Consider the following 24275-nt stretch of genomic DNA (forward strand, 5'->3'; position numbering starts at 1 on the left):
ATCTTTTGTTTTTATTTGGTTGTATTCCATACATCTTTCCTCTGTTGCTATCTTTTTTATCTCATGTGCTTCTGTGGTGGTTTTTTCAATGGTGGTTACCTTTGAGTAATGAAAAAGGTCCCTACCCTGTTCATTGTAGCGAACTATTTTGTGAGTACTTTTGCACTCCATCGTCCTTTGCTACTGTTAATCTCCATCTTCTCCCCCTCTTTCTTTTTGTTGTTGTCACAGTTTAAATTTGGTTTTATTGTGTTCTTCTTGGAGCTTTTACTTGTGGCTCTGTTTTTTTTTGTTCTTTGTATCTGATTGGAGAACTCCCTTTAGTAATTCCTGGAGTGGGGGTTTTCTGATGATAAATTCCCTCATCTTTTCTGTATCTGTGAATGTTTTTATTTCTCCTTCATATTTGAAGGATAGCTTTGATGGGTATAGTATTGGTGGCTGAAAGTTCCTCTCTTTCAGGACTTTAAATATTGGGGCCCACTCTCTTCTAGCTTGTAGAGTTTCTGCTGAGAAATCTGATGATAATCTAATGGGCCTTCCTTTATATGTTGTATTCTTCTTTTCCCTGACTGCCTTGAGAATTTTTTCTTTGCTGTTGGTTTGTGTCAATTTCATTATGATATGCCTTGGAGTAGGTTTGTTGGGGTTAAGAAAACTTGGAGTTCTGTTTGCTTCTTGAACTTGAGGCTTTAGTTCTTTCCACAGGCTTGGGAAGTTCTCATCTATTATTTGTTTGAGTATTTTCTCCATTCCATTTTCTCTCTCTTCTCCCTCTGATATACCTATTATTCTTATGTTATTCTTTTTGATGGAGTCAGATAATTCTTGTAGGGCTATCTCATTTTTTTTAATTTTTGAGTCTCTTTCTTCTTCTCTCTGTTGTGCCTCAAGTTGCTTGTCTTCTATTTCACTAATCCTCTCTTCTATCTGACCTGTTCTATTAGCTAAGCTTGTTACTTCGTTTTTCAGCTCGTGAATTGAGTTTTTCATCTCTGTTTGATTTGTTTTTATAGTTTCAATTTCCTTGGACATATATTCTTTGTGTTCATTGAGTTGTTTTCTGAGCTCCCTAAATTGCCTTTCTGTGTTTTCTTGTATGTCTTGCAGGATTTTTAGGATTTCTATCTTGAATTCTCTGTCATTTAGCTCCAAGGTTTCCAATATATTAAATTTTTTCTCCATAGATTTTTCCTCATCTAGCTGTGTTACCTCTCTTCCTTTTGTATCCATGATATTCGATTTTCTCTTCCTTAATGGCTTCTGAGGGTGGTTTTGTTGATAGTATTAATGAGATTTAATAAAGAATAAAAAGTTAAAAAAATAATAAAAAAAATAAAAAATCGAAGAGTTGTTTTTTTTTAAAAAAAATTAATAATGAAATAAAGAAAAATAAAATAAAATAAAAATTTTTTAAAAAAGGAAATTATTCCCCCCCTCCTTTTTTCCTCTCCTCTCCTCTCCCCTCTTTCTTGAGAAAATCTTGTGGTGGACTGTGAATTATAACAAACAATGCCTGTGATGGAGGGCCTGAATTGGGGAAAAGAAATATAGGGGCAAAAAAAAAAGAAAAAAAAAGAAAAAAGAAAAAAAAAAGAGCGTATGGACCCACAAAAAGCAAATAAGGAAAAAATTTGGGTCAAGAATAAAATGATTTGCTTTTAGGTGTTGGTGTTGTCTAAGAGTTATGATGAGAGGAATAAGAGAACAGAAAAATGGGGGGGACAAATTAAAACATACTATTGTATTTAGTGGAACAAGAACTAGATAAAATGGAGAGCCAGGGATGGGAGCACTGCTAGTGAGTTAAAAAGGTGAAGTAAAAAACCCCCAAAATGCCACAAACATAAGTTTGAGTCCCAGATAAGATAATTTGTTTGTTATTGAGGTTTGAATGAAAGGAGATGTAAAGGAGAAAGGAAGAAACTAATATAGAGGGAGAAAAGAAAGAGAGAGAGAGAAAAAAAGAGGGAACCAGTAAAAGAAGAAAAAAGAAAGGAGAGAGAGAGAGAGAGAGAGTTAAGGGTTTTAGAGTGCAACCCTCATAGAGAGAAAGGAAGAGAAGAGAAAAGATAATGGGAGATGTAACACTTATGGGTAGTGTAGTTCAAGGAGAGGAGAGAGTAAGACCGGTAGAGAGTTAATCGGCCAAATTGGAGGAAGGAAAAAAAGTATCAAGAATGAAGATAAGAGAAACAAACGAACAAATATAATAAAATGGGATAGGTTATAAAGTCTGCAGATTATTCTTGATTTTGAGAGGTTATCTTCTTGCTTTTTCTTTTCTCTCCCTCTTCCTGGTCGGTGACTCTGTACCCCGGGTTCTGCCCCTTTGGCACGCTCAGGTAGAGGTTTGCAGTTGATAAGTCTCTATGGCAATGTCATGTATTGTGCTTTAGTCTCGTTGGCAGTCGAAGCTCATTAGCATTTATAGGCTCCGACAGTGAGAGAGTCCGTGTTCCTGGAGCCTTTCTCCTAGTCTTTCCTTCCTCAATTAGTAGCCTGATAATCCAGCTATGGGGTTGCTGCTGCCTCTGCCTGGATAGTAAGAGGCTCAAAGAGCTGGCAACTCCCCACTCTATTTCCACTCAGCACAGGGCTCTGGGTAAGGCTCAGTCAGTCAGAGCTACTAGCATAATCAGGCGGGCTTTCCGCCCACTCAAAGACCTCTGGCTCTGCCACTCTGTCTAGTAACACAAGCGGGCGCCCACTTCCGGGGCGCTTGGAGGAAACTCTCACTCACTGTCTGCGACCAGGATATCCGGCCAGCAGTCTCACGCTCTGAGTGAAACCCCCAACCGCAGGGAAAAGTTGCAGCGTTGGAATTGGCTCTCGCTCCGTCCCCGTGCGCGGCTTTTGCAAGGCGCTGGGGTGGCCTGAGATTCCGCTTTGGCCCACACAAAGGCCCCTGACTCTGCCCCTCTGTGCGATAACACGGGCGCGCACTGCCGAGGCACTCGGAGGAATCGCTCACTCCTTATCTGCGCGCGCAAACCAGGATATGAGGCCGGCCGCGTTTCCCTCTGAGTGAAACGCCCTGCAGCATGGAAAATTTCCACCGTTGGAATTAGTTCTCACTCCCTCCCGTGCGCGGCTTTCCCAGGGCGCTGGAGCTGCCCAGAGACTCTGCCCTCGGCCCACAGAAAGGCCTCTGACCCTGCCTCTCCGTGGGGCAACACGGGCACCCACTCTCGGGGCCTAGGAAGAAATTCTCGCCCACTAACTGCGCACCGACCAGGAGACCGGGTAAAATGGCCGCTCCGCTTGTCTTTCTTTGTTTGGGTTTGGCGCGAGTGTTAGCTTGTATTGCCCGGGTTGCCACAGGATCAGATTTTCCTTGGCTTGGATCTCCATGCCACAGCCTGGTTCGGCCGTTTGTGTCGCGGCCTGGATCTATTCACCCCCTTTGCCCACCTCAGTTTCTATAGTCACAGTTACCAGAGAAAGCCGCCTTGTTTAGGTTAGTGAGGAAGGCGGAGCATTTCTTACTCCCTATTTCCTTCGGGGTTTGGTTATATATTTAGCCAATTTTTCACTCAATCATACCTTTGGGTGTATTGTGAAGCATTTGGAAGCTCCAAGTATAGGTTTTTCTGTTTCTGGTTGAAGATCTTGTTGAATTTTGGGGGAGATTTATCAGTATCACTTTCTACCCCGCCATTACTCTCAAGAATCACTCTTTTACAAATGTCCATAATCCATCAATAAAACATGCATCTCAACCCTCTCTACCTTCAGGTGAAGTCTTTCTCAAGGAGGCTCTGGGTTCCTATTACCTGCCAGTCCATTAGACTAGAGCTCCTTGAAATGCGCTCTGACACAGGGCTGTTCTGTCCGGGAGCAGCATGTGACAAGCTCCGTACAGAAATTGAGAGCGGCAAAATGGTATAGCAATTTGACATATGACTTTATGTGTGTGAAATCTGATTAAAAAAATAGAATTGTAACATTTTTATTTTTGCTTAATTTTTCTAATAATTTATTTGTATTGGATTTTATAATATTCCATTCTGAAATGGAAGGAAAGAAAAACGGAGGGAGAGAGGGAGGGAGGGAGAAAGGGAAAGAAAAGAATCTGATCCTTCATCACAGATGACTTAAACTACACAACATCATGTCCTGACAGCTGAATCCATAGTGAGCAGCCTGGAAGCCTGCTATGTACTGTACTTGCTCAGATGGGGACTGACGAGCCCGTGCTCTCACATGCTGCATGGGTGGGAAGAGAAGGGCTCTGTCCTACTCAGTGTTCTGATGTCCAGTGTCCCTGGAATAGGGGGAGTGTTCCCTCAGCGGCAGACACAGCCATCCCCCCACAGGTGACTCTCCTGACCCAGAGGGAACAGTGCTTTTGAGGGAGAGTGCTGAGAATACAGTAGTCTCCCCTTATTTCCAGCCTCACTTTCAGTGATTTCAGTTACCTATAGCCAATGAGGGTCTGAAAGTATTAAATGGAAAATTCTAGATATTTTGAAAGAGAGAGAATATATTCACATGACTTTTGTTATAGTATATTATGATAATTGTTCTATTTTATTATTAGTTATTGTTGTTAATGTTACTGTGCCTAATTGATAAATTAAACTTTATCATAGGTATGTAGGTTTAGGCAAAAAACATAGTATTTATAGAGTTTGGTCCTGTCTGCCATTACCGGCATCCACGGGGTTTAGGGTCATATTTCCTGCTGGTGAAGGGGAATGACTGTAGCAGCTCATGTGTTGGCTATGGCTTAAGAAGCACTACCTTTATGATAAGCACACACCCATTAGTAGACATGGCCTGACACAGACACACCACTGGCTATTCTTTCAAACAACCCCACTCAGATCTGCTGTTGGCACAAAACATTCTCCCTCAGTTTGGACTTGTAGAAATAGCTGAGGGTCTCCTTTTCTGAGGTGAAATCATGACCACTTTCCAAAGGGCTGCTGACAGAAGGGAGAACATCTAGTGTAGTACTGATGACATGGTAGGTATGTGTTAGCTTGCCTTTTTCATGTTGAACCCTCAAAACATGGCTTTCTCTCCACTACGGTCCACTTTCCATTATACAGCTTTGTGTGCTCACCTGCAGTATCTACTTTGTTCTATACATTATCATGTTTTTTATTATCTTTCCCATATTTAACTAACAAATCCTTGAGGACCCAGACTACTTCTTCAACTCTGAATCCTTCATAGCCCATAGTCTAACCAATATGGATTCTTCATTTCTATTTATGATATTAATCAGTTGAATTTCTTTTAAATTACCGATATTAAATATATATTTTAATAGCAAAATATTACAAGCACAGAAAATCATGCACTTTTTAATAAACATAACCAAAGAATATAAATAAACATGACATATTTTACAAAATGTAAAAACAGTAATGCCTACACAAAGAAAGATCACTGATTATAAGAAAACAAAACATAAAACAGTACATTTCAGTAAGGATTCATTTGTAACTCCTTACTTTGCAAATTTAATACATTGTAACTTGATATTTACTTTATCTCATGATACAAACATAACAAAATACATTAAACATTGTTTGAAATATACAAAATTTTAATGTAATTTCTGACATTTAGATGTTTAGGTTAACAGAAAAACATATTTAACATGAGCATTCCTTTAGACTGCAAGAGAATTGTTATATCATAACTTTGCACCATAATCTTTGTATTTTGAGTTTCCTCCTCCACCTTCTCTCCCTTCAAGCTTCTATATATATAAAAAAAAGATTACTAGAGATAATAAAATCTATTTATGAGCTCTGGATGACAGTATCTCTTTCCCCCATTTCAATTCCATATTCTAGTTTGAAAGTGCTGTGTAGCAAACATCTATTATACACTGCATGTGGATTCAGTATTGCTCCCTCAACTGGTAACAGGAGTTGCTCTTGAATAAGGTGCATGGTATACTCAGCCGTCTCTGTACCAAATAACTCTTCCTTCTTTTGGGCCAACACCTACAGTTCACTCTGGGAAAAGAATGATTGTAACACACTCTTCTTGAGAAGGCTCTTTCAATCTGTTTGGAGAAATGCTGAATGAAGATAACTTAGTGCTTACATGTGCTCTAGTATTGTTAGAATAATAATTTTAATAATATTATTAAACTATGTCATCTACTACTTTGTTATCTTTCCTTAATTTATCTTTTCTCATTTTATAAAACACTTTATCCAAAATAATTTAAAGAGATTTTTTTTAAGTTTATACCTTCCTTTATCACCCTACCTCATAATCCAGAAGACATTTAGTTCTCACAGGTGTATCATTAGCAGGGAGGGAAGAACGCACCAGATTCATGAGTCTTTTACAAAGAGGAAATAAATCCTGCAAACACTTCCACACAGTTTTGGAAATTGTCTTGTTTTTTTTGAGTAAAGGGGGGAAAAACAAACAATAACCTGGTTCCCTTCCCAACCCAATCTTTGATGTTTTCTATCTCAACATACTTTCTAAAAGTCAGCCTATGTCTCAAACTAACCAGACTGCTGTTTCCTTCTTGGTTAATAGCACAACCCGGATGTCAGATGAGCTGACCATGACATGGAATGGGACTCTGGGAAAATACTGTCCACAAGGCTGGGGACCATGATGAGGGAGAACACACCCCTCTATCTTCTATTTGTGTTCTAAGAGTGAGCACACTGGGTACAGCCGTTGCCTTGGTTTCCATCAGGAAGATGACGCCTCAATATTCTGAAGGGGATGGCATCTTGAAGGGCAGCAGTTTCCCGTGCATCAGGAAATATGGTGTGTTCAGAAAGATCCAAAGCAGCATCTGCTTTTGATTTGTTTTTAAAGAAGAATCTGTAGTCAGCTTTCAGCTGAAGCCTGATACGGCTCACAACATCAGAGAACATGCCACCTGCTCTTGGCCAGGGTACCCCTCGTCAGGAAAGGTCTATTTAAAGATGAATGACCGAGATAGGATTGTGCCTTCCCTTTGGTGGAGCTGTTTTCTTATTTGAGACTGTAATAAAATGCACATACATGTCTATGTATTATTAAGCAATTTTCAGATAACAAACTCTGTCTTTAACAAATACTAAATAAGACATGCTTATTAGTAAGGCATGCAAGTATAAATTATCATGTGCCCCCTCCCCAAGTTTTAATTTTTTTTTTCAGGAGAAATATAGTAAATTGGTTGCTAAAAGTTGTGCAAATTAGGAATTGGCCTAAAACGTATAGTAAGGAATCCATAAAATACAATACAATTAAATGAATCAGAGGAAGACATAGATCTAAGTTTATTGATATGGAAAAGTTTTCATAATGTATTATTAGGTGGAATGAGCAGGTAAAGAACGTTTAAGAATGATTAGATTTTGTTTTAAATTATGATATTTGTTGGCACAGAAAGCAGTCTGAAAGTATGTGCATCTGATGTATTTTAACCTTTTTCTAGAATTATTATAAGTTGATTGAATAATTACAAAATGGGAAGAATAAAAAAATGATCCATATCTCAGGAAAGGTTTCATAAGGTAAATTTCCCACTGAATATCAAATATATTGGAACCACCTCAAAATGAGTGGTATTTGGATTTCAAACTGAAAAGATAACAAAAGCAAAAGTCCCGGTATCTAGAAAAGAAGATTCAACAAGACTTTATTACCAGGTAATTTTATTAAAAAATAATTATAAAAATTATGGGGTTTTTTGGTTTATGTTTAAAAAACATCAAGGGTTTCAAGTTAATAGGACTATAGGAAAGTTTAGAAAGCTTTCAGGACAAGTTCTGGGCTAACAGTTTAGTAATTTATACATACGAGAAATATGTGAGACTGATACATTTTAATAAGCACTCCATATTTCCCCTGATAGGTATACAGGAAGCACATAAAATAAAATACCTTTTGTCCTTGTACAAAGTAATGCTTATGCTGGAAATTAAGCTAAGTTCCCGTGGCAAACTTTCTTCTCTGCCAATTTAAAAGGATTTTCTACTATAGACCTATGTCAGCTTTCCTCTGTCTGACCTTCTGGTCCCACTCGTCCTCCTCCAGGCAGAATTGACAAGCTTGCACACTTAAAGGAAGACTGATAGATGCTCAGGTGCAAGGCGAAGGCCCTGGGGCTGAGACCCCAGTACAGGTCCCTCCTTTCTCTTTTTACTCCTTTCTGCAGCCCTTCCATGTCCCGGAAGGATGACCAGACTTTGCTCATGCCCGCAAGTAGACATCCCAGTGGTTCTCGGGATAGTCTGACTCTTTCAACAGAAATAATGTCTCAAATGTTATTTTTGCGTACCAGGCATGGATCCAGAAAACTTGTATAACTCACCATTTTCCAACGTAATATCTTGATCCATTCATCAGCTTCTACTCCCGTCTTTGCACAGAGATAAAATGTCCTAAATGGAAATACCAAGCTGATAAGACAAAAGAAAGATGGTGAGCTGACTATATATTAGTTGAACTCTAATTAGCACTAATTAGGGTATTCCAAGAAAACAAGAATTGACAAAGGGCCTGGGGAAGCAATCTGAAGACCTGGTGTATCTGGAACTATTCCTGCCAGCAGTCTGCAGATATGTCAAGGAAGCTGTAGACTCAGGTTACCATTATGAGTCAAAATTTTTTTTCTTTTTGAAAGAGAGAGAGAGGGAGGAGAGGTGAGAAGTATCAACTCATAGTGGCTGCGCTTTGGTTGTTCATTAATGCTTCTCACATGTGCCTTGACGGTGGGAGGGGGTGTTGCTCAAGGTAAGCCAGTGACACCTTGCTTAAGGCAGTGACCTGTGCTCAAGCCAGCGACCTTGGACTTAAGCCAGCGACCATGGGTTCATGTCTATGGTCCCACGCTCAAGCCAGTGACACCACACTCAAACTCGTGTGCCTGCGCTCAAGCTGTTGAACCTGTGCTCAAGCTGGGTGAACCCGGTTCAAACTGGCAACCTCGGGATTTTAAACCTGGAACCTCAGTGTCCCAAGTCGATGCTTTATCCACTGTGCAACCACCGGTCAGGCAGATTTATATTTTCTAACGAGAATTCAAAGAAGAGAAAAACATGTCCAGGACACCCCCCATATTCTTTTGTCTTAGGTTTAACACAACACTTATGTTTATTCAGCTGATCTGTAAAATGACTCAGAACCTTTGCTATGACTCAAAGAATAAACAAGACAAGAAAGAGTTTGATGAAGATACTCATTTAGGTTAGCTTGCTTTAATGAGAATAATAGGCAGTTTGCTATTTGAGGACAGGAAAAAGAGACAATGAAACTCCTTAGCTAGTCATTCTGCCCACTACTGGCCATGAATTAGTCTCTGCTGGAAGAAAGATAAACTTTTTTAGTAGCACAAAAGACTTGTTCCCTATAGGAATATAGTAGCTCTTCATTTGATTATCTCTTTGGCTATAGAGTCAAAATCATTTGACTAATAAGGTCAGCTGTAGCTTACATCTTGCCCCTACTTCCTGTTCTTACAGTTGAAATGCAAAATACCAAAACATTTTTCTCTTTCACACACACACACACAAAGACCAGAACTGAAATTCAGAAGAGCTTCTGTACCCTAAAGCTAAAGCCTAAACAGCATATTTTGTCTCCACCAGAAACTGATGATGTGCAGTCCACTCAAGGGCTGAGTGGACAATGAGAGGAGCGAGGGAGTGATATTGTGCACACACTGTACAAAACTGGTTTCTGGAACTGTCAGTGTAGTGCTTCCTGTGGTAGACATTAATAATTGGCCATCAATACAGATAATATTTTCCTTTTTTCTTATAATAGAAGAAACAAGTGATAAATTATAATAGTTGAAGCCAATTATAATTATGCTATTACCCATTTCTAGTTTCTTTCTAATGCTGGTGATGGTCATGGGACCCAGTTCTAGGCTAATGAGATATGAGGGGAAAGTTGATAGGAGACTTTCTGGGAAAAGGTCTGCTCTCCTGAAAAACATTAACAAACACAGCTGAGGTCATCCCTACATCTTTCATCACCACTTGCATGAACTCTGGAATAGCAAGCATGAGGAAAAGGCCAGCAAAATTGTAGAGACACAGGACCTGCCTTTGTCAAGACAGCTGCCTGCCTCCCAATACTTTGTTATATGAGGAATATAAACTTCTGCTGGCTCATGTTTCCTTTATGCAATTTTAAAAAATAACACCCACTCTTGATTGATACTGTAGTATTAATGTTAATTTTCCTAGGTGTAGTAATAGTATTATAGTTCTATAACTGGTATTTTTTCTAAGGAAATGCGTATCGAAGTATTTAGGAGTAAAATATGATGTCTGCAACTTACTTTCAGTTGGTTCTGGTGACAAAAAGTGAATAGAGATAGAGCGAATATAGCAACATATTAACCATTGATGCAGCTAGGTCAGGGAAATGTGGATATATAAGTCCTTCAACTTTTGTATGTTCGAAAACTTTAAAATAGAAGTTGGTGGCAAATAAGACATCTCATTCTCAAGATAGACTATTTCTCCCAGTTAAGAAGTTGTCATGTTATACTACTGTGCTAGAACAAAACACTTTTGTGCCATCTCCCAGAAATTCATAACAGTTCATATCATCCTTCATTGGAGTCAACAGAGTTATATATAATTGGGGGAAAACTCCAAAAGCATCAAGCTGTTTAAGAGGTGAATAGCATCCTCTGAGGTGTATCATACTTGGGCAGTGTACAACTTAATCAATGGTACCCAGCAGGTGTGCACTCCTTACATAAATGCCTGGTGTTTATGATGGCTAAATCCATGTTAGTTGGATCAAAATGTTTGTACACATTAAGACATAGCTTTTTACTCCCCAGCTAAACTAAGTGGCATAAGACTTTAAAAAACACTTCCTTAATAAAATGACTTACCAAAAACAGTTTACCCTTTCCTGTGAGTAATCAAATTGTACAGCTGAACATTCTGTTAAGTCTAGGATCCGTATTGGTTCTGGTGACTTAAAAAAAAAAAAAAAAGCAAGCTATGTCATCATAAAAAGCATACAAATCTGTTCATCACTTCTCCCCTAATAAATCTTCTACCATGTGCAACTGTCAATTTTCCTTTCATCAAAGGGGATGGACAATAAGGGAAGTAACACATCCCTGATTTGGAAGTTGATCTTTCATGAAACTGGGCTCTAAGAGGACATTGATTTATCAATTTTAATTTGATTGAGATGGATTTTAACACAAGGAAGGGAGCCATTTTCCTCATTTTGTTTTAAACTTCTTCTTTCTCAGAAGTTTTGTACAGAGAAAGTGAGAAGAAACAAAACAAATTTAAACTGGTTTAACAAAATGGACATGGGGAAATGGACCTACTTTTAATTGAGGAGAAATCACTACAAAAAACAGTTAATGCATTGTAGCAAGAGAATGATTCCATTGACCAACTTTAACTGGTCCCAGAAAATGGTTTTTGGACTACACATCCCATCTTTGCAAAAGAATGTGGCTCGTATTAGGAATCAATAACTCATATCTCCACTCATTTATTAGATGTTCCAGGTGCTCATAAGGAAAATTTTAGGGTTTTAAAAGGCAGATGTTTCCTTTCATCTGCAGAGCTGATTTTTAAAGGGAAAATGTATTATCATGTTTCTCACCATCTGGTCTTTGAAGTATTTCAGTTCATTCCTGTGCAAAGTGAACCATCTTGTTTTCCAGGTCTGAGAAAATAATAATCAAAACATGTGGGTTTTAAATACAGAAATGCAACATTTGAATGAGAAATTTTTTTTTTTGTTTTAAAAAATATAAAAGATTAGAAAGTTTGTGTGTGATTATTTATATAATATATATATTATATTAATATATATATATATATATTTCTTTTTAGGTGAGAAGAGGGAAGATAGACTCCTGCCTGTACCCCAACCAGGATCCACCCAGCAACCCCATCTGGGGCTGATGCTCAAGTACTGAACTATTTTTTTAGCACCCAAGAGAAGGGGGAGAGGAATGGGGGGAGAAGCATACAGTCGCTTCTCTTGTATACCCGGACCGGGAATCAATCCCAGGATGTCAATACGCCAGGCTGACACTCTATCCATTGAACCACCAATCAGGGCCAATAAAATATTTTTATGGTGTTATTTCTGAAAAAAGTTTAAAAATATATACAAAAATTAAAATGATTTTGTTTTTAAAAATGTTTTATTTATTGATTGATTTTAGAGAGAGATGAAGGGAAGGAGACAGGGAGGAAGAGAAAGAGAGAGAAACATCACTTTATTGTTCTACTTATTTATGCATTCATTGGCTGATTCTTGTATGTTTCCTGATCAGAGATCAAATCTACAACCTTGGCGTATTGGAATGATGGTCCAACCAACTGAGATACCTGACCTGGGTTTAAAATGTTTTTGTGCATTAAGCTTAAAATAAAAGCAAGGATATCATTAGAATATTTGAACTCATAAGAAAAAAATAACCTTTCATAACTATTCAAGGTGTTTTATAACAAACACTATAGTTTCCATTTTATCAACTCTATAATAAGAACAGATATCATTTTTTTGAGCATCTGCTGCAGGCTACGCACTATTTTTGGAAGTTTATATATATTATAGCCAATCCTCATATAATTCAAATACTATTATTCTTGTTCTACAAATATGCACATTGAGGTTTAGGAACCTCAAATCACTTGATATTCTATACCTTGCCTAAGAATTCCACGGCATTGATGACAAACACTGTTGTTCCCCACATCTCTTTACTTATTACCCAAACCTTAATCTGATCCTGAGTGTCAGTGTACCCGGTAAAAAGAAGTAACAATGGATTTAAAAATAACTTTACTATGAATATGAATATTTCTTGTCCTTAGGAAGCATCTAGTCTAGTAAGGACACAAGTGATTAAATATCTAGGATCCACTTAAGCAGGGAAGTACGCTTAAGAGATATTAAGTGCCTTGATCCTTAAAATAGAAAGGGTAGAGCTCTTTCATGAAGGTCTTCCTGGCACAATGCAATGAAACAAGAGTAACTTTAAAAATATGATTACATAAATGGAGGAACCATTGGGCACCCGAACTAGTAAAGTTCTAATGTGTTTTCTTTGGGATTTTTAACAGTTACATTAATGCCAATGATTTTTTTTTTTTTTGCCTACTTTTAGGTAACATTTTATACAATTTTAACTTTTTGTTAAAAACAATTTTTTAAAGAAATATACTAGAGGTAACATGCTACTTTCATCCTTGATCATTCCACTAAAAAGGATTGCATTGTATTTTTGAGTATTAACTGTAGGCTACTCTGATACATTTCACTTTGCCAGAGTATTCAAGTAACTTTCCAGAATTTAACTAATATTAGCTATTAAGATGAAGTCTTGAAACAGGTAAATATTATTATTGGGTGTAAATGAGCAGGTACTCCTCCTTTCCTCCCTCATTTCTTTCTCTTCCCCTACTGCAGCCAGAGGCTCAATTAGTTCAAGTATTATTCTGGACACCAAGGATAACTTGGTTGTTACAAGCATCTGCTCCAGATGGGCGTGACTAGGTGGTTCCAGGTCAGGGCACATATGGGAGTCTGTCTCACTATATCCCCTCCTCTCACTTAAAAAAATGAGCAGGTAATTATTCCTTAAAAAGGTGTCAAAGTGAGAATTGAGTCTACATGACATGTTTCCTTTCTTGTGGCTGACAGTAGCAAACACATGCCCCTTACCTTGACCAGGCCACCCTGTTTGGTGAGGTAACCTTCTTTGGTGCCTAGCTGAAAAAGAAAGAAGAACTATCACAACATGATATTTGTCTTTCTGTTTCCACCTTGTTTTTAAATAAAACACAAGTTTGCCTTGACTATTAAATAATTGCCTTCCATTCTTCACCTAGGCAGTTGAAAACCTTTCTTGTGTTATAGAGACTCTCAGACTGGATCGACTTGCATAATTCTGTAGCAACAAGCAATAATGTAAATACTCTCTCCTAACTGGAGTTAGCTATTTGCAAACAATCAGTTACATCATACCATTTATAAAAATTAGTGTTGGACCTGAATGGTAGTAGCACAGTGGGTAAAATGTCAACCTGGGATGCTAGGATCCCAGGTTCAAAACCCCGAGGTCACAAGTTTGAGTGAGGGTTCACCTGGCTTGAATGCAGGCTCACCAGCTTGTGTGTGGAATCATGTCAGTGGTCACTGGCTTGAGCCCAAAGGTTGCTGGCTTGAAGCCCAAGGTCACTGGCTTGAGCCCAAGGTTGCTAGCTTGAGCAAGAGGTCACTGGCTCAGCCAGTCAAGGCATGTACGAGAAGCAATCAATAAACAACTAAAATGATGCAACTAAAGTTGATGTTTCTCATTTCTTGACCTTCTTTTCTCTCTCTCTCTCATTAAAAAAAAAAAGTTATTGTTGAGCAAAGTGTATCATGTGACATCCAGTTGCTTGGATTGTTGCAGAGGGATTAGGCATATAAATATACGCACACACTCCTTGACACTGGGTCAACACATTTATGAAACTCTGGATTGGGCAAAGTAAAGGGATTTCTTTGCTTCCATGCTTCCCAGAGTCTGCCCGTATTATGCTAATGTGCTTTGTAAATTTTTAAAAGGGAACATTAGAAATATTAATATTATTCCAATATTTATTTGATTGCATAATCCTCCACACAAACCATCTTTTGAGACTTCTAGTACATGGAACAGACTTTCAAGAATGCAAATTTATTTATACTTGATTCATCTAAAAGGAACTGGAAGTAAGAATGAGTCATTTCTTTTAACATATATATAATTAATTCAAAGGTAACAGCATCACACATTTCCCTAACAACTACAAAATATAAAAAATGGCAGGGGACTGCGTTAATAAAAATTTGAATAAAATAAGGACCCTAGGATAAAGAAATTTATAATTTTATAGAATTTTGTAGAAATTGAACTCCTAATAGGATATTTTGTTCTAATATGGTGTTATAATTTATATTAATAAGACAAAAAATGAGAGAAAATTGGGAAATAACTTAGTAGACATCAAGGTTCTTTTCATAGGAGTTTCCAAGTATTTTTCCATGAGGTGAATTCTTGCTACCAAATAAAAAGAGAACAACCATCACCAGAGTAAAAAAATTTAAGCAAGAATTAATATATGACTACTTCTTTTAAAATTATTATAGCATCAAAGTAAGAATGAACTTCCCAAGTGTTCACTTAAATTATATTAAACAATACTTGTGAATATGATTTAGCATAATCAGTTCAATTTATTTTGGCATTAAAAGAAATGGAAGTGACTGAACTTAGTTTGGTTTTATTGTATTATGGAAATGGTAAAAATTAAGATTTTGGGTTGTTTTAAAGTTTGCTGAGACAAGATAATTAAGGATAAATTGTTATATAAAAAACCCTGATAGAATTGTTAATTGAAATCAAGCTAAGGAATTATACTACTTCCTTCATCTTATCTCTATCCAAGCAATATACTATAAGTCAAGATTTTTTCTAAGGTTTTAGTAGATAAGTGGAAGACTGTAGAAGAAAAAGCTGAGAATATTAATTTTATTCATGGTCTCAGGATGAGAGAAAGGAAATAATTATATAGAAAATTTATCTTTTTTTTAAAAAAATGATGATTAGTAAGAGGAAAGATATTTATAAGAGTCCCAAACTGTAAACCATCTAAATGTTTTAAAATAAAAGATTTGCCTTCCCACCATACTTTTGATCTGCTTGTGTGCCTACTGCCTTAAATTTAGTTAAATGTCACTGGATAGGCATCAATGGAGAGTGTGTAGGGTTTTCCACCTTAGTACAAAGGACCCATGCAGCGTACAAGGAGCATCTGTGTGAACAACAGTGGCTGCAGTAGCTTGGACTGAGATGTTGAAGCCTAACAGGTGAGGTGGACTTTCTGCCTAAAGGGATGGTGATGACGATGGACAAGACATAGTTTATGAGCATCTGTGGTGAAGGTAAGAGTGACAATAGCCAGACAATTATTCCTGGATAATAAGAGTTGGCTTACACTTGATTGTTCACAAATAAGTGTATTGAAGATAATAGGATTCATATTCTTCACTGTGGGGAAAAAGAGTTATAAATATAAAAGTGAAAAAATGAGAATGAACCTTGTGGTGTTGAATTAGGATTGGAAGTATTGGCATGAATACATGGATAGATGACAGATAGAAAGGCATAGATATATAGATATAGATAGATAAATAGGTAGAAATAGAAGTAGAAATAAATATAGGTGTATATATATATATATATATATATATACACACACAGTGTGTTCGTAAAGTCATGGTGCACTTTTGACTAGTCACAGGAAAGCAATAAAAGATGACAGAAATGTGAAATCTGCACCAAATAAAAGGAAAACACTCCCAGTTTCATACTTATTCAGTGCAGTTCGATGTGGGCTCACACACAGATTTTTTAGGGCTCCTTAGGTAGCTATCCTGTATAGCCTGTACAGACTCGTCACTGACTGAAGGCCTACCAGAACGGGGTTTCTCCACCAAACTGCCAGTTTCCTTCAACTGCTTATCCCACTGAGTAATGTTATCCCTACGTGGTGGCGCTTCATTATAAATGCGCCGATATTCACATTGCACTTTGGTCATGGATTGAATTTAGTGAGCCACAGAACACACTGAACTTTCCTCTGTACTGTCCACATCTCAACTGGCATGGCCGTGGGCTGCTCTGCTGTATACATGGTGTTACGTCATCATCTGCACATGCGCACATGCTGCCACATCATCCTACAGAAACTGGGAGGGTTTTCCTTTTATTTGGTGCAGATTTCACATTTCTATCGCCTTTTATTGCTTTCCTATGATCGGTCAAAAGTGCACCATGATTTTACAAACACACTGTATATATACACTTACATACATACATACTTTTGGTAGCTCTGTTCTCAGAGTGGGCTTGGAGAGTGAGATCTTAGTAACAATAAACATGTAGCATGCAGATCTTAGTTTTTAAAGTATCACTTTCTAGGAGAAAAATTTTTTTTTGAGACTTAGCTGATCCTAGGGATGAAAGCAAAACCTGAAATATTTTGCTATATCAGAAAGTAAGAACATTCTGAGTTGTGAGAATATAATGACATAGAAGTAATCTTGAATAGGCTCTTATTGGTCAACCTGAGAAAATTTAAAGGATCAAAATAAATAGTGAGATGTCAGAGTAATGGTGGTGTGAGAGATATACTCCTGATCTCTCTCCTTGAAATTTCAACAAATTGAACAACTATAATGCAGTGAAGGAAACCCAGCTGATCTTGCAGGTTGGCCTGAAAGATCCACACACCAAATGGACTAAATTTTGTTTTGTTTCTTTGTTAGGGTTCCTAACAATACCACTCTCAAATGCTATCAAGCAAACAGAAATCAAATACAATGGCTACACAAGACAGAAATGTATCTCTGAAAGGAAATTAAAAATCTCCAGAAAAAAAAATCTCAATCACATGGAAGCCTTGGAGTTAAATAATAGAGAATTCAAAATTGAAGTTCTGAAAATACTCATAGAGATGCAAGAAGACAATAGGCAACTTAATGAGCTCAGAAAACAAATTAATAAATAAAATGAATACCTCACCAGGAGACTGAAACTTTAAAAACAGAGATGAACTCAATACATGAATTGAAGACTGAGGTAACAAGTTTAGCTAACAGAACAAACTAGACAGAGGAAATAATCAGTGACATCAAAGATAGGCAACTAGAGATGTTACAGAGGAGAGAATCACAAATTAAAAAAAAACTGAGAGAGCTCTACAAAAATTGTCTGAATTCATTAGAAAGAGCAATATAAGAATAGTGGGCATATGAGAAGAAGAAGAGAGGGAGAAGGGAATGGACAGCCTATTCAAACAAATAATTGATGAAAATTTCCCAAGCCTATGGAAAGAGTTAGAGCCTTGAAGCCAAGAAGCAAACAGAACACCGACTTACATCAACTCAAACAGACCTACTCCAAAGCACATCATAATAAAATTGTCAAAAATTAATGACAAAGAAAGAATCCTCAAGGCAATTACGTAAAAGAAGAACATAACATATAAAGGAAAACTCATTAGTTTCTCATCAAACTTCTCAGCAGAAACTCTACAAGCAAGAAGAGAATGAGCCGTGAGCCCAAACATTCGAAGTATTGAAAGAGAGGGCTTACCAGCCAAGAATACTATATTCATCAGTTATCCTTCAACTATGAAGAGAAATAAAAAGCTTTTACAGACATACAGAAGCTGAGGGAATTTATCACCAGAAAACTTTCACTGCAGGAAATACTCAAGGGGGTTATTCAACCAGATACAAAGAACAAAACAAATCAAAACAGTAAGTAAAAGCTCCAACAATGTCACAATAAAAACAAGGATATTTTGTGACAACAATAACATAAAAAGATAAAGATTTGCAGTAGCAAAAAAAGATGGAGTGCAGAAGCACTCAAAAGACAAAGGACTCTTGTACATATGACAATTATTCTCACAAAAACCTAATGACAACAAAAGAACCACACAGCCTAAGAAAAAAAGAAACAGGGCAAAGAAGTATGAAATACTACCAAACGAAAACAATAGACAGAAACAAAAAAGAGAAGAACCAGACAAGACACAGAGCTACCAGAAAACAAAACATAAAATGGCTATAGGAAATCCTCAAATGTCAGTTACCCTAAATGTAAATGGACTGAACTCACTAATAAAGATGCACAAAGTAGCAGATTGGATCAAAAAGCAAAACCCAATCATATGATGCCTTCAAGAGACACTTCTAAGCTTCAAGGACAAAAGTAGATTCAAAGTGAAAGGTTGGAAAACAATTCTCCAAGCAAATAATATTCAAAGAAAAGCCATACTCACATCTGACATTGCTGACTTCAAGACAACAAAATAACCAGTGACAAAGATGGAGATTTTATAATGATAAAGGGGACATTGTGCCAAGAAAACATAACACTTGTTAATATATATATATATATATATATATATATATATATATATATATGCACCAAACTAGAGAGCACCAAAATATATAAGAAATCTACTAACTGATCTAAAAACAGATGCAGACAAAAACACAATCATACTTGGAGATTTCAACACACGATTGATGGCTTTAAATATATAATCAAAACAAAAAATCAATAAAGAAATATCAGTCTAAGAATACATTATTCCAAATGGACATATAGACATTTATAGGACATTTCATCTCAAAATGTCAAAGTATACATTCTTTTCCAGTGTGCATGGAATATTTTCAGGGACAGATTATATGTTGGGCCACAAAACTAACATCAACAAATTCAGGAAGAGTGAAATTATACCAAGCATATTTTCTGATCATAAGTCTTTGAAATTAGAATTCAACTAAAAAACAGAAGAAACCCACAAAAATGTGGAAATTAAACAACATACTTCTAGAAAATGACTGGGTCATATAGAGGTAAAAGAAGAGATCAAAAGCTATCTACAGACAAATGAAAATGACAACATAAAATATCAAAATTTCTGGGTTGCAGTTAAAGCAGTAATAAGTGGGAAGTTTATATCATTACAGGCTTATATCAGGAAACAAGAAAGATCCCAAGTCTAACTTAACATCACATTTTAAGAAACTAGAAAAAGAAGAACACTGGTAACCAAAAGTCAGCAGAAGAAAAGAAATAGTAAAAATTAGAGCAGAGCTAAATGAAATAGAGAACAAAAAAACTAGAGAAAACATTAATACAACAAAGAGCTGGTTCTTTGAAAAGATCGATAAGATAGACAAACCACTGGCTAGACTCACAAAGAAAAAAAGAAGAATGACTCATAAGCAAAATCCAAAATGAAAGAGGAGAAATTACCACAGACATCACAGTAGATCATCACAAAAGATCATAGTAGAATATTATGAAAGATTATATGCCACCATATTCAATAACCTAGAGGAAATGGATAAATTTCTAGAACTATATAATCTTCCTAGACTGAGTCACAAAGAAGTGGAAAACCTAAATACACCTATAAGCAGGGATGAAATAGAAACAACTATCAAAAATATTCCCCAAAATAATAGTCCAGGACCAGGTGGCTACACTGGTGAATTCTACCAAACATTCAAAGAAGATTTGGTACCTATCCTTCTCAAAGTCTTCTAAAAAATAAAAGAAGAGGAATACTCCCAACACATTTTATGAGGCCAACATAACTGTCATACCAAAACCTGGAAGGACAATACACACACACATACACACACACACACACACACACACACACACACACACACACACAAAAAAAAAAACCCACTATAGATTGATATTGCTAATGAATTCAGATGCAGAAATCCTAAACAAAACACTAGCAAATCAAATACAACAACACATTAAAAAAATAATACATCATGATCAAGTGGGATTCATTTCAGGAGCACAAGGATGGTTCAACATACTTAAATTAATTGACGTTATACACCACATCAACCAAACAAAGAATAAAAATTATATGATCCTATCAAAAGACACAGAGAAGGATTTCGGTAAGATATAACATTCCTTTATGTTTGAAACACTCAATAAATTGGGTATAGAAGGAAAGTACTTCAACATAATAAAGGCTATATATGACAAACCATCAGCTAATATCATACAAATGCTGAAAAACTGAAAACTTTTTCTCTAAAATAAGGAACAAGAAAAGGCTACTTACTCTTTCCATCCTTATTCAACATAGTGATGGAATTTTTAGCCAGAGCTATCAGACAAGGGAAAGAAATAAAAGGCATTCAGATTGGAAAACAAGAACTAAAGGTATCACTTTTTGCAGATAACATGATCTTGTATATAGAAAGCCCCAAAGACTCCATAGAAAGACTAATAGAAACAATTAACCAATACAGTAAGGTTACAGGATAGAAAATCAATATATAGAAGTCTATTGCTTTCATATATGCAAACAATGAAACTGGAAAATAAACTAAAAAAATCCCTTCTACAGTTGCAAAAAAATATTCATTGGGGGATAAACTTAAAGAATGTAAAGTATCGCCTGACCTGTGGTGGCGCAGTGGATAAAGCGTCGACCTGGAAATGCTGAGGTCGCCGGTTCGAAACCCTGGGCTTGCCTGGTCAAGGCACATATGGGAGTTGATGCTTCCAGCTCCTCCCCCCTTCTCTCTCTCTCTCTCTCTCCCTCTCTCTCTCCTTTCTAAAATGAATAAATAAAATTAAAAAAAAAATTAAAAAAAAAAAGAACCTCTTAAAAAAAAAAAAAAAAGAATGTAAAGTATCTATATACTGAAAACTACAAAACATCATTGAAGGAAATAGCAAAAGACATAATGAAATGGAAAAATATGCCATGTTCATGGATTGGAAGAATCAACATAATTAAAATGGCCATATTACCCCAAAACAATATACAAATTTAATGCAATTCCCATTAAAATTTCAATAGCATTTTTTAAAGAAATGGAACTAAAAATCACCAGGTTTATATGGAACCATAAAAAACCTCGAATAGTCATAGCACTCTTAAGGAAAAGGCACAAAGTTGGAGGTATTACAATAGCTGATTCAAAATTATTCGATAGAGCCATGATAATCAAAACAACATGGTACTGGCAGAAAAATAGACACATGGACCAATGGAACAGAATTGAGAGCCCAAAAATAAAACCACATATATGTGGTCAAATCATCTTCAACAGAGGAGCCAAAAACACACATTGGAGAAAAGAAAGCCTCTTCAATAAATGGTGCTGGAAAAATTAGGAAGCCACATGCAAAAGAATGTAATTTGACTACAGTTTGTCCCCTGCATAAAAATTAATTCAAAGTGAATCAAAGACCTAAACATAAGATCTGAAACAATAAATTACATAGAAGAAAATATAGGCACTAAACTCATGGACCTTGGCCATAGAGAACAATTATGCGAGGGCAGCAGCTTTCAAGATCTGCTCGGGGATGCTCTGACAGGGCCCCTGGGAGCCCCTAGGCAAAGCAGCTGGCTCACAGAAGGGGCCCTGGAGTCCCCACTACCTAGCTCCCCAGCCCCTGGGGATGACCTGTGCTCCGACCTAGAGGAGGCCCCCGAGGTTGAACTGAGTTGTGTACCTGCTGAGGGGCTAGAGTTGGTACCCGCCACCCTGGACATCCTGACCACTGCCCGCATAGCCCAGAGCATCTGGAGGCCTTGGTGACTAATGCCTGCCCAGGGCCTGCGGGGGTGGGCCCAGCCTTCCCACCTGTAGTCCCTTCTCCTTGGAGTCTAGATGTGGTGGGACAGGAAAAAAAAAATTGACCCTTGAGGTAAGGGAAGTAAAGGCAAAAATAAATGAATGGGACTACATCAAACTAAAAAGCTTCTGTACAGCAAAATAAACTGACATTAAAACAAATAGCCAACAAAACGGGAGATGATATTTGCAAACAACAGCTCTGATAAAGGGTTAACATCCAAAATATTTAAAGAACTCACAAAGCTCAGCAACAAACAAGCAAATGATCCAATTAAAAAATGGTGTGAGGACCTGAAGAGACACTTCTCTTAAAAAGACATACAAACAGCCAACAGATATATGAAAAAATGCTCATATTCACTAGCTATTCAAGAAATGCATTTTAAAAGTACAATGGGATACCACTTCACACCTGTTAAATTGGTTATTATCAACAAGACAGGTAATAACAAGTATTGGAGAGGCTGTGGAGAAAAAGGAACCCTCATACACTGTTGATGGGAATACAAATTAGTACAACTATTTTGGAAGAAAGTATTGTGGTTTCTTAAAAAATTAAGAATAGAATTACTATATGACCCAGTAATCCCCCTACTGGGTATCTACCTCCCAAACTTGAAAACATTTGTATGTAAAGATACATGCATCCCCATATTCATCGCAGCATTATTCACAGTGGCCAACACATGGAAACAACCAAAGTGCCCCTCAATAGAGGATATGATAAAGAAGATATGGTATATCTATACCATGGAATACTACTCAGCCATAAGAAATGACGACATAGAGTCATTTACGACAACATGAATGGACCTTGATAACATTCTACTGAATGAAATAAGTTAATCAGAAAAAGCTAAAAACTGTATGATCTTACACATAGGTGAGATACAAAGCTGAGACTCATGAACATAGATAAGAGTGCAATGGTTATCAGGGGGATGGAGATTTAGAGGTGAGGGAAAGGGGTTAGGGAAAGGGTGTAAAGAGGAATAAATATAAGGTGACAGAAAATTATTTGACTTTGGGTGATGGGCATACAACATAATCAGCAGTTCAAATGCTATAGAAATGTTTACCTGAAAGCTATGCACTCTAATTGATCAATGTCACCCTGTTAAAGTTAATTTTCTAAATAAAATTTAAAAATTAAAAAAATAATAGTCATAGTCATGATGATAACCTATTGATATTAAAATAAATGACTGAAGAAATTCAGAAAATAAAATGTTTTTTCTTAGAGTACAATGACAACAATAAATATAAAAGGAAAAAGAACCATAGAATGGCCATTTCACAACAATACAGTAATTATTAAATAGCCAAGAAATATCAATGGATGCTAAAACTGGTGGATAAGAGTATAATGAAGAACAGGATATTTACTTAGTCTCAACCTCCCTCAAAATGTTTATCAATAAAAAAGGGATGAAAGTGATTTTAGAGTAAAGAAACCTGGCTAATTAAGCAATCAAACAAAATGTAATGAGACAGACTGAAATTATGTCACACTGGGGAGGATGCACTGAGAAGAGCAAATATCAGCTTTGCGGTATTTCTACCAACAATGCAAAACCTGAATCTAATGTTTGGCCACATAGGACAAATCAAAGTTGAAGAACAGTTCTCAAAATAACTGGCCTTTTATTTTCAGAAGTGTCACAGTCACGAAATCAAGAGAAAACTGAGGAAGTGTTCCAGAGTAAAGAATATTCAAGAGGTGAGACAAATAAATGCCACTTGTGAATGTGGACTGAACCCTTTTGTGCTATAGGACTATATTGGGAAACCTAGCAAAATCTGAATTAGATCTGTGGATGGGATGGTGGCACTGTCTCAATCCTAATGTTCTAATCTGAATGGCTCTACGTGGTGATGTAGGCAACGTGTGTAGGAAATACACTCTGAAATACTGCAGTGATGAGGAGGCATCATGTAGGTTAAGTCTCAAATGGCTCAGGAACAAATACATTTTTTTTACACTATTATCTTTTTAAAATTTTTATTGAATTTATTGGGGTGACATTGATTAATAAAATTATCTAGGTTTCAGGTGTATAGTTCTATAATACATCATTTGTATACTGTATTGTGTGCACACC

At 36.7% G+C, this 24275-nt stretch overlaps 1 protein-coding gene across 2 annotated transcripts in view; it reads right to left on the reverse strand.

Moving 5' to 3' along the window:
- Positions 1–5314: 5314 nt before the first annotated feature.
- Positions 5315–24275, reverse strand: part of DAPP1 (dual adaptor of phosphotyrosine and 3-phosphoinositides 1) — a 75354-nt gene continuing 56393 nt past the window's right edge. For both annotated transcript variants that reach the window (XM_066279714.1, XM_066279713.1), the window contains 5 exons: positions 13654–13701; positions 11578–11640; positions 10841–10926; positions 8297–8384; positions 5315–6979 (listed from right to left, as the gene is read on the reverse strand). In XM_066279714.1, the coding sequence (XP_066135811.1) occupies positions 6911–6979; positions 8297–8384; positions 10841–10926; positions 11578–11640; positions 13654–13701 (354 nt within the window). In that variant the 3' untranslated portion in view covers positions 5315–6910. The remainder of the gene's footprint in view (positions 6980–8296; positions 8385–10840; positions 10927–11577; positions 11641–13653; positions 13702–24275) is intronic.

This window comes from Saccopteryx bilineata, chromosome 5 (assembly GCF_036850765.1).
Source record: "Saccopteryx bilineata isolate mSacBil1 chromosome 5, mSacBil1_pri_phased_curated, whole genome shotgun sequence".
NCBI classification, from domain to species: Eukaryota; Metazoa; Chordata; class Mammalia; order Chiroptera; family Emballonuridae; genus Saccopteryx; species Saccopteryx bilineata.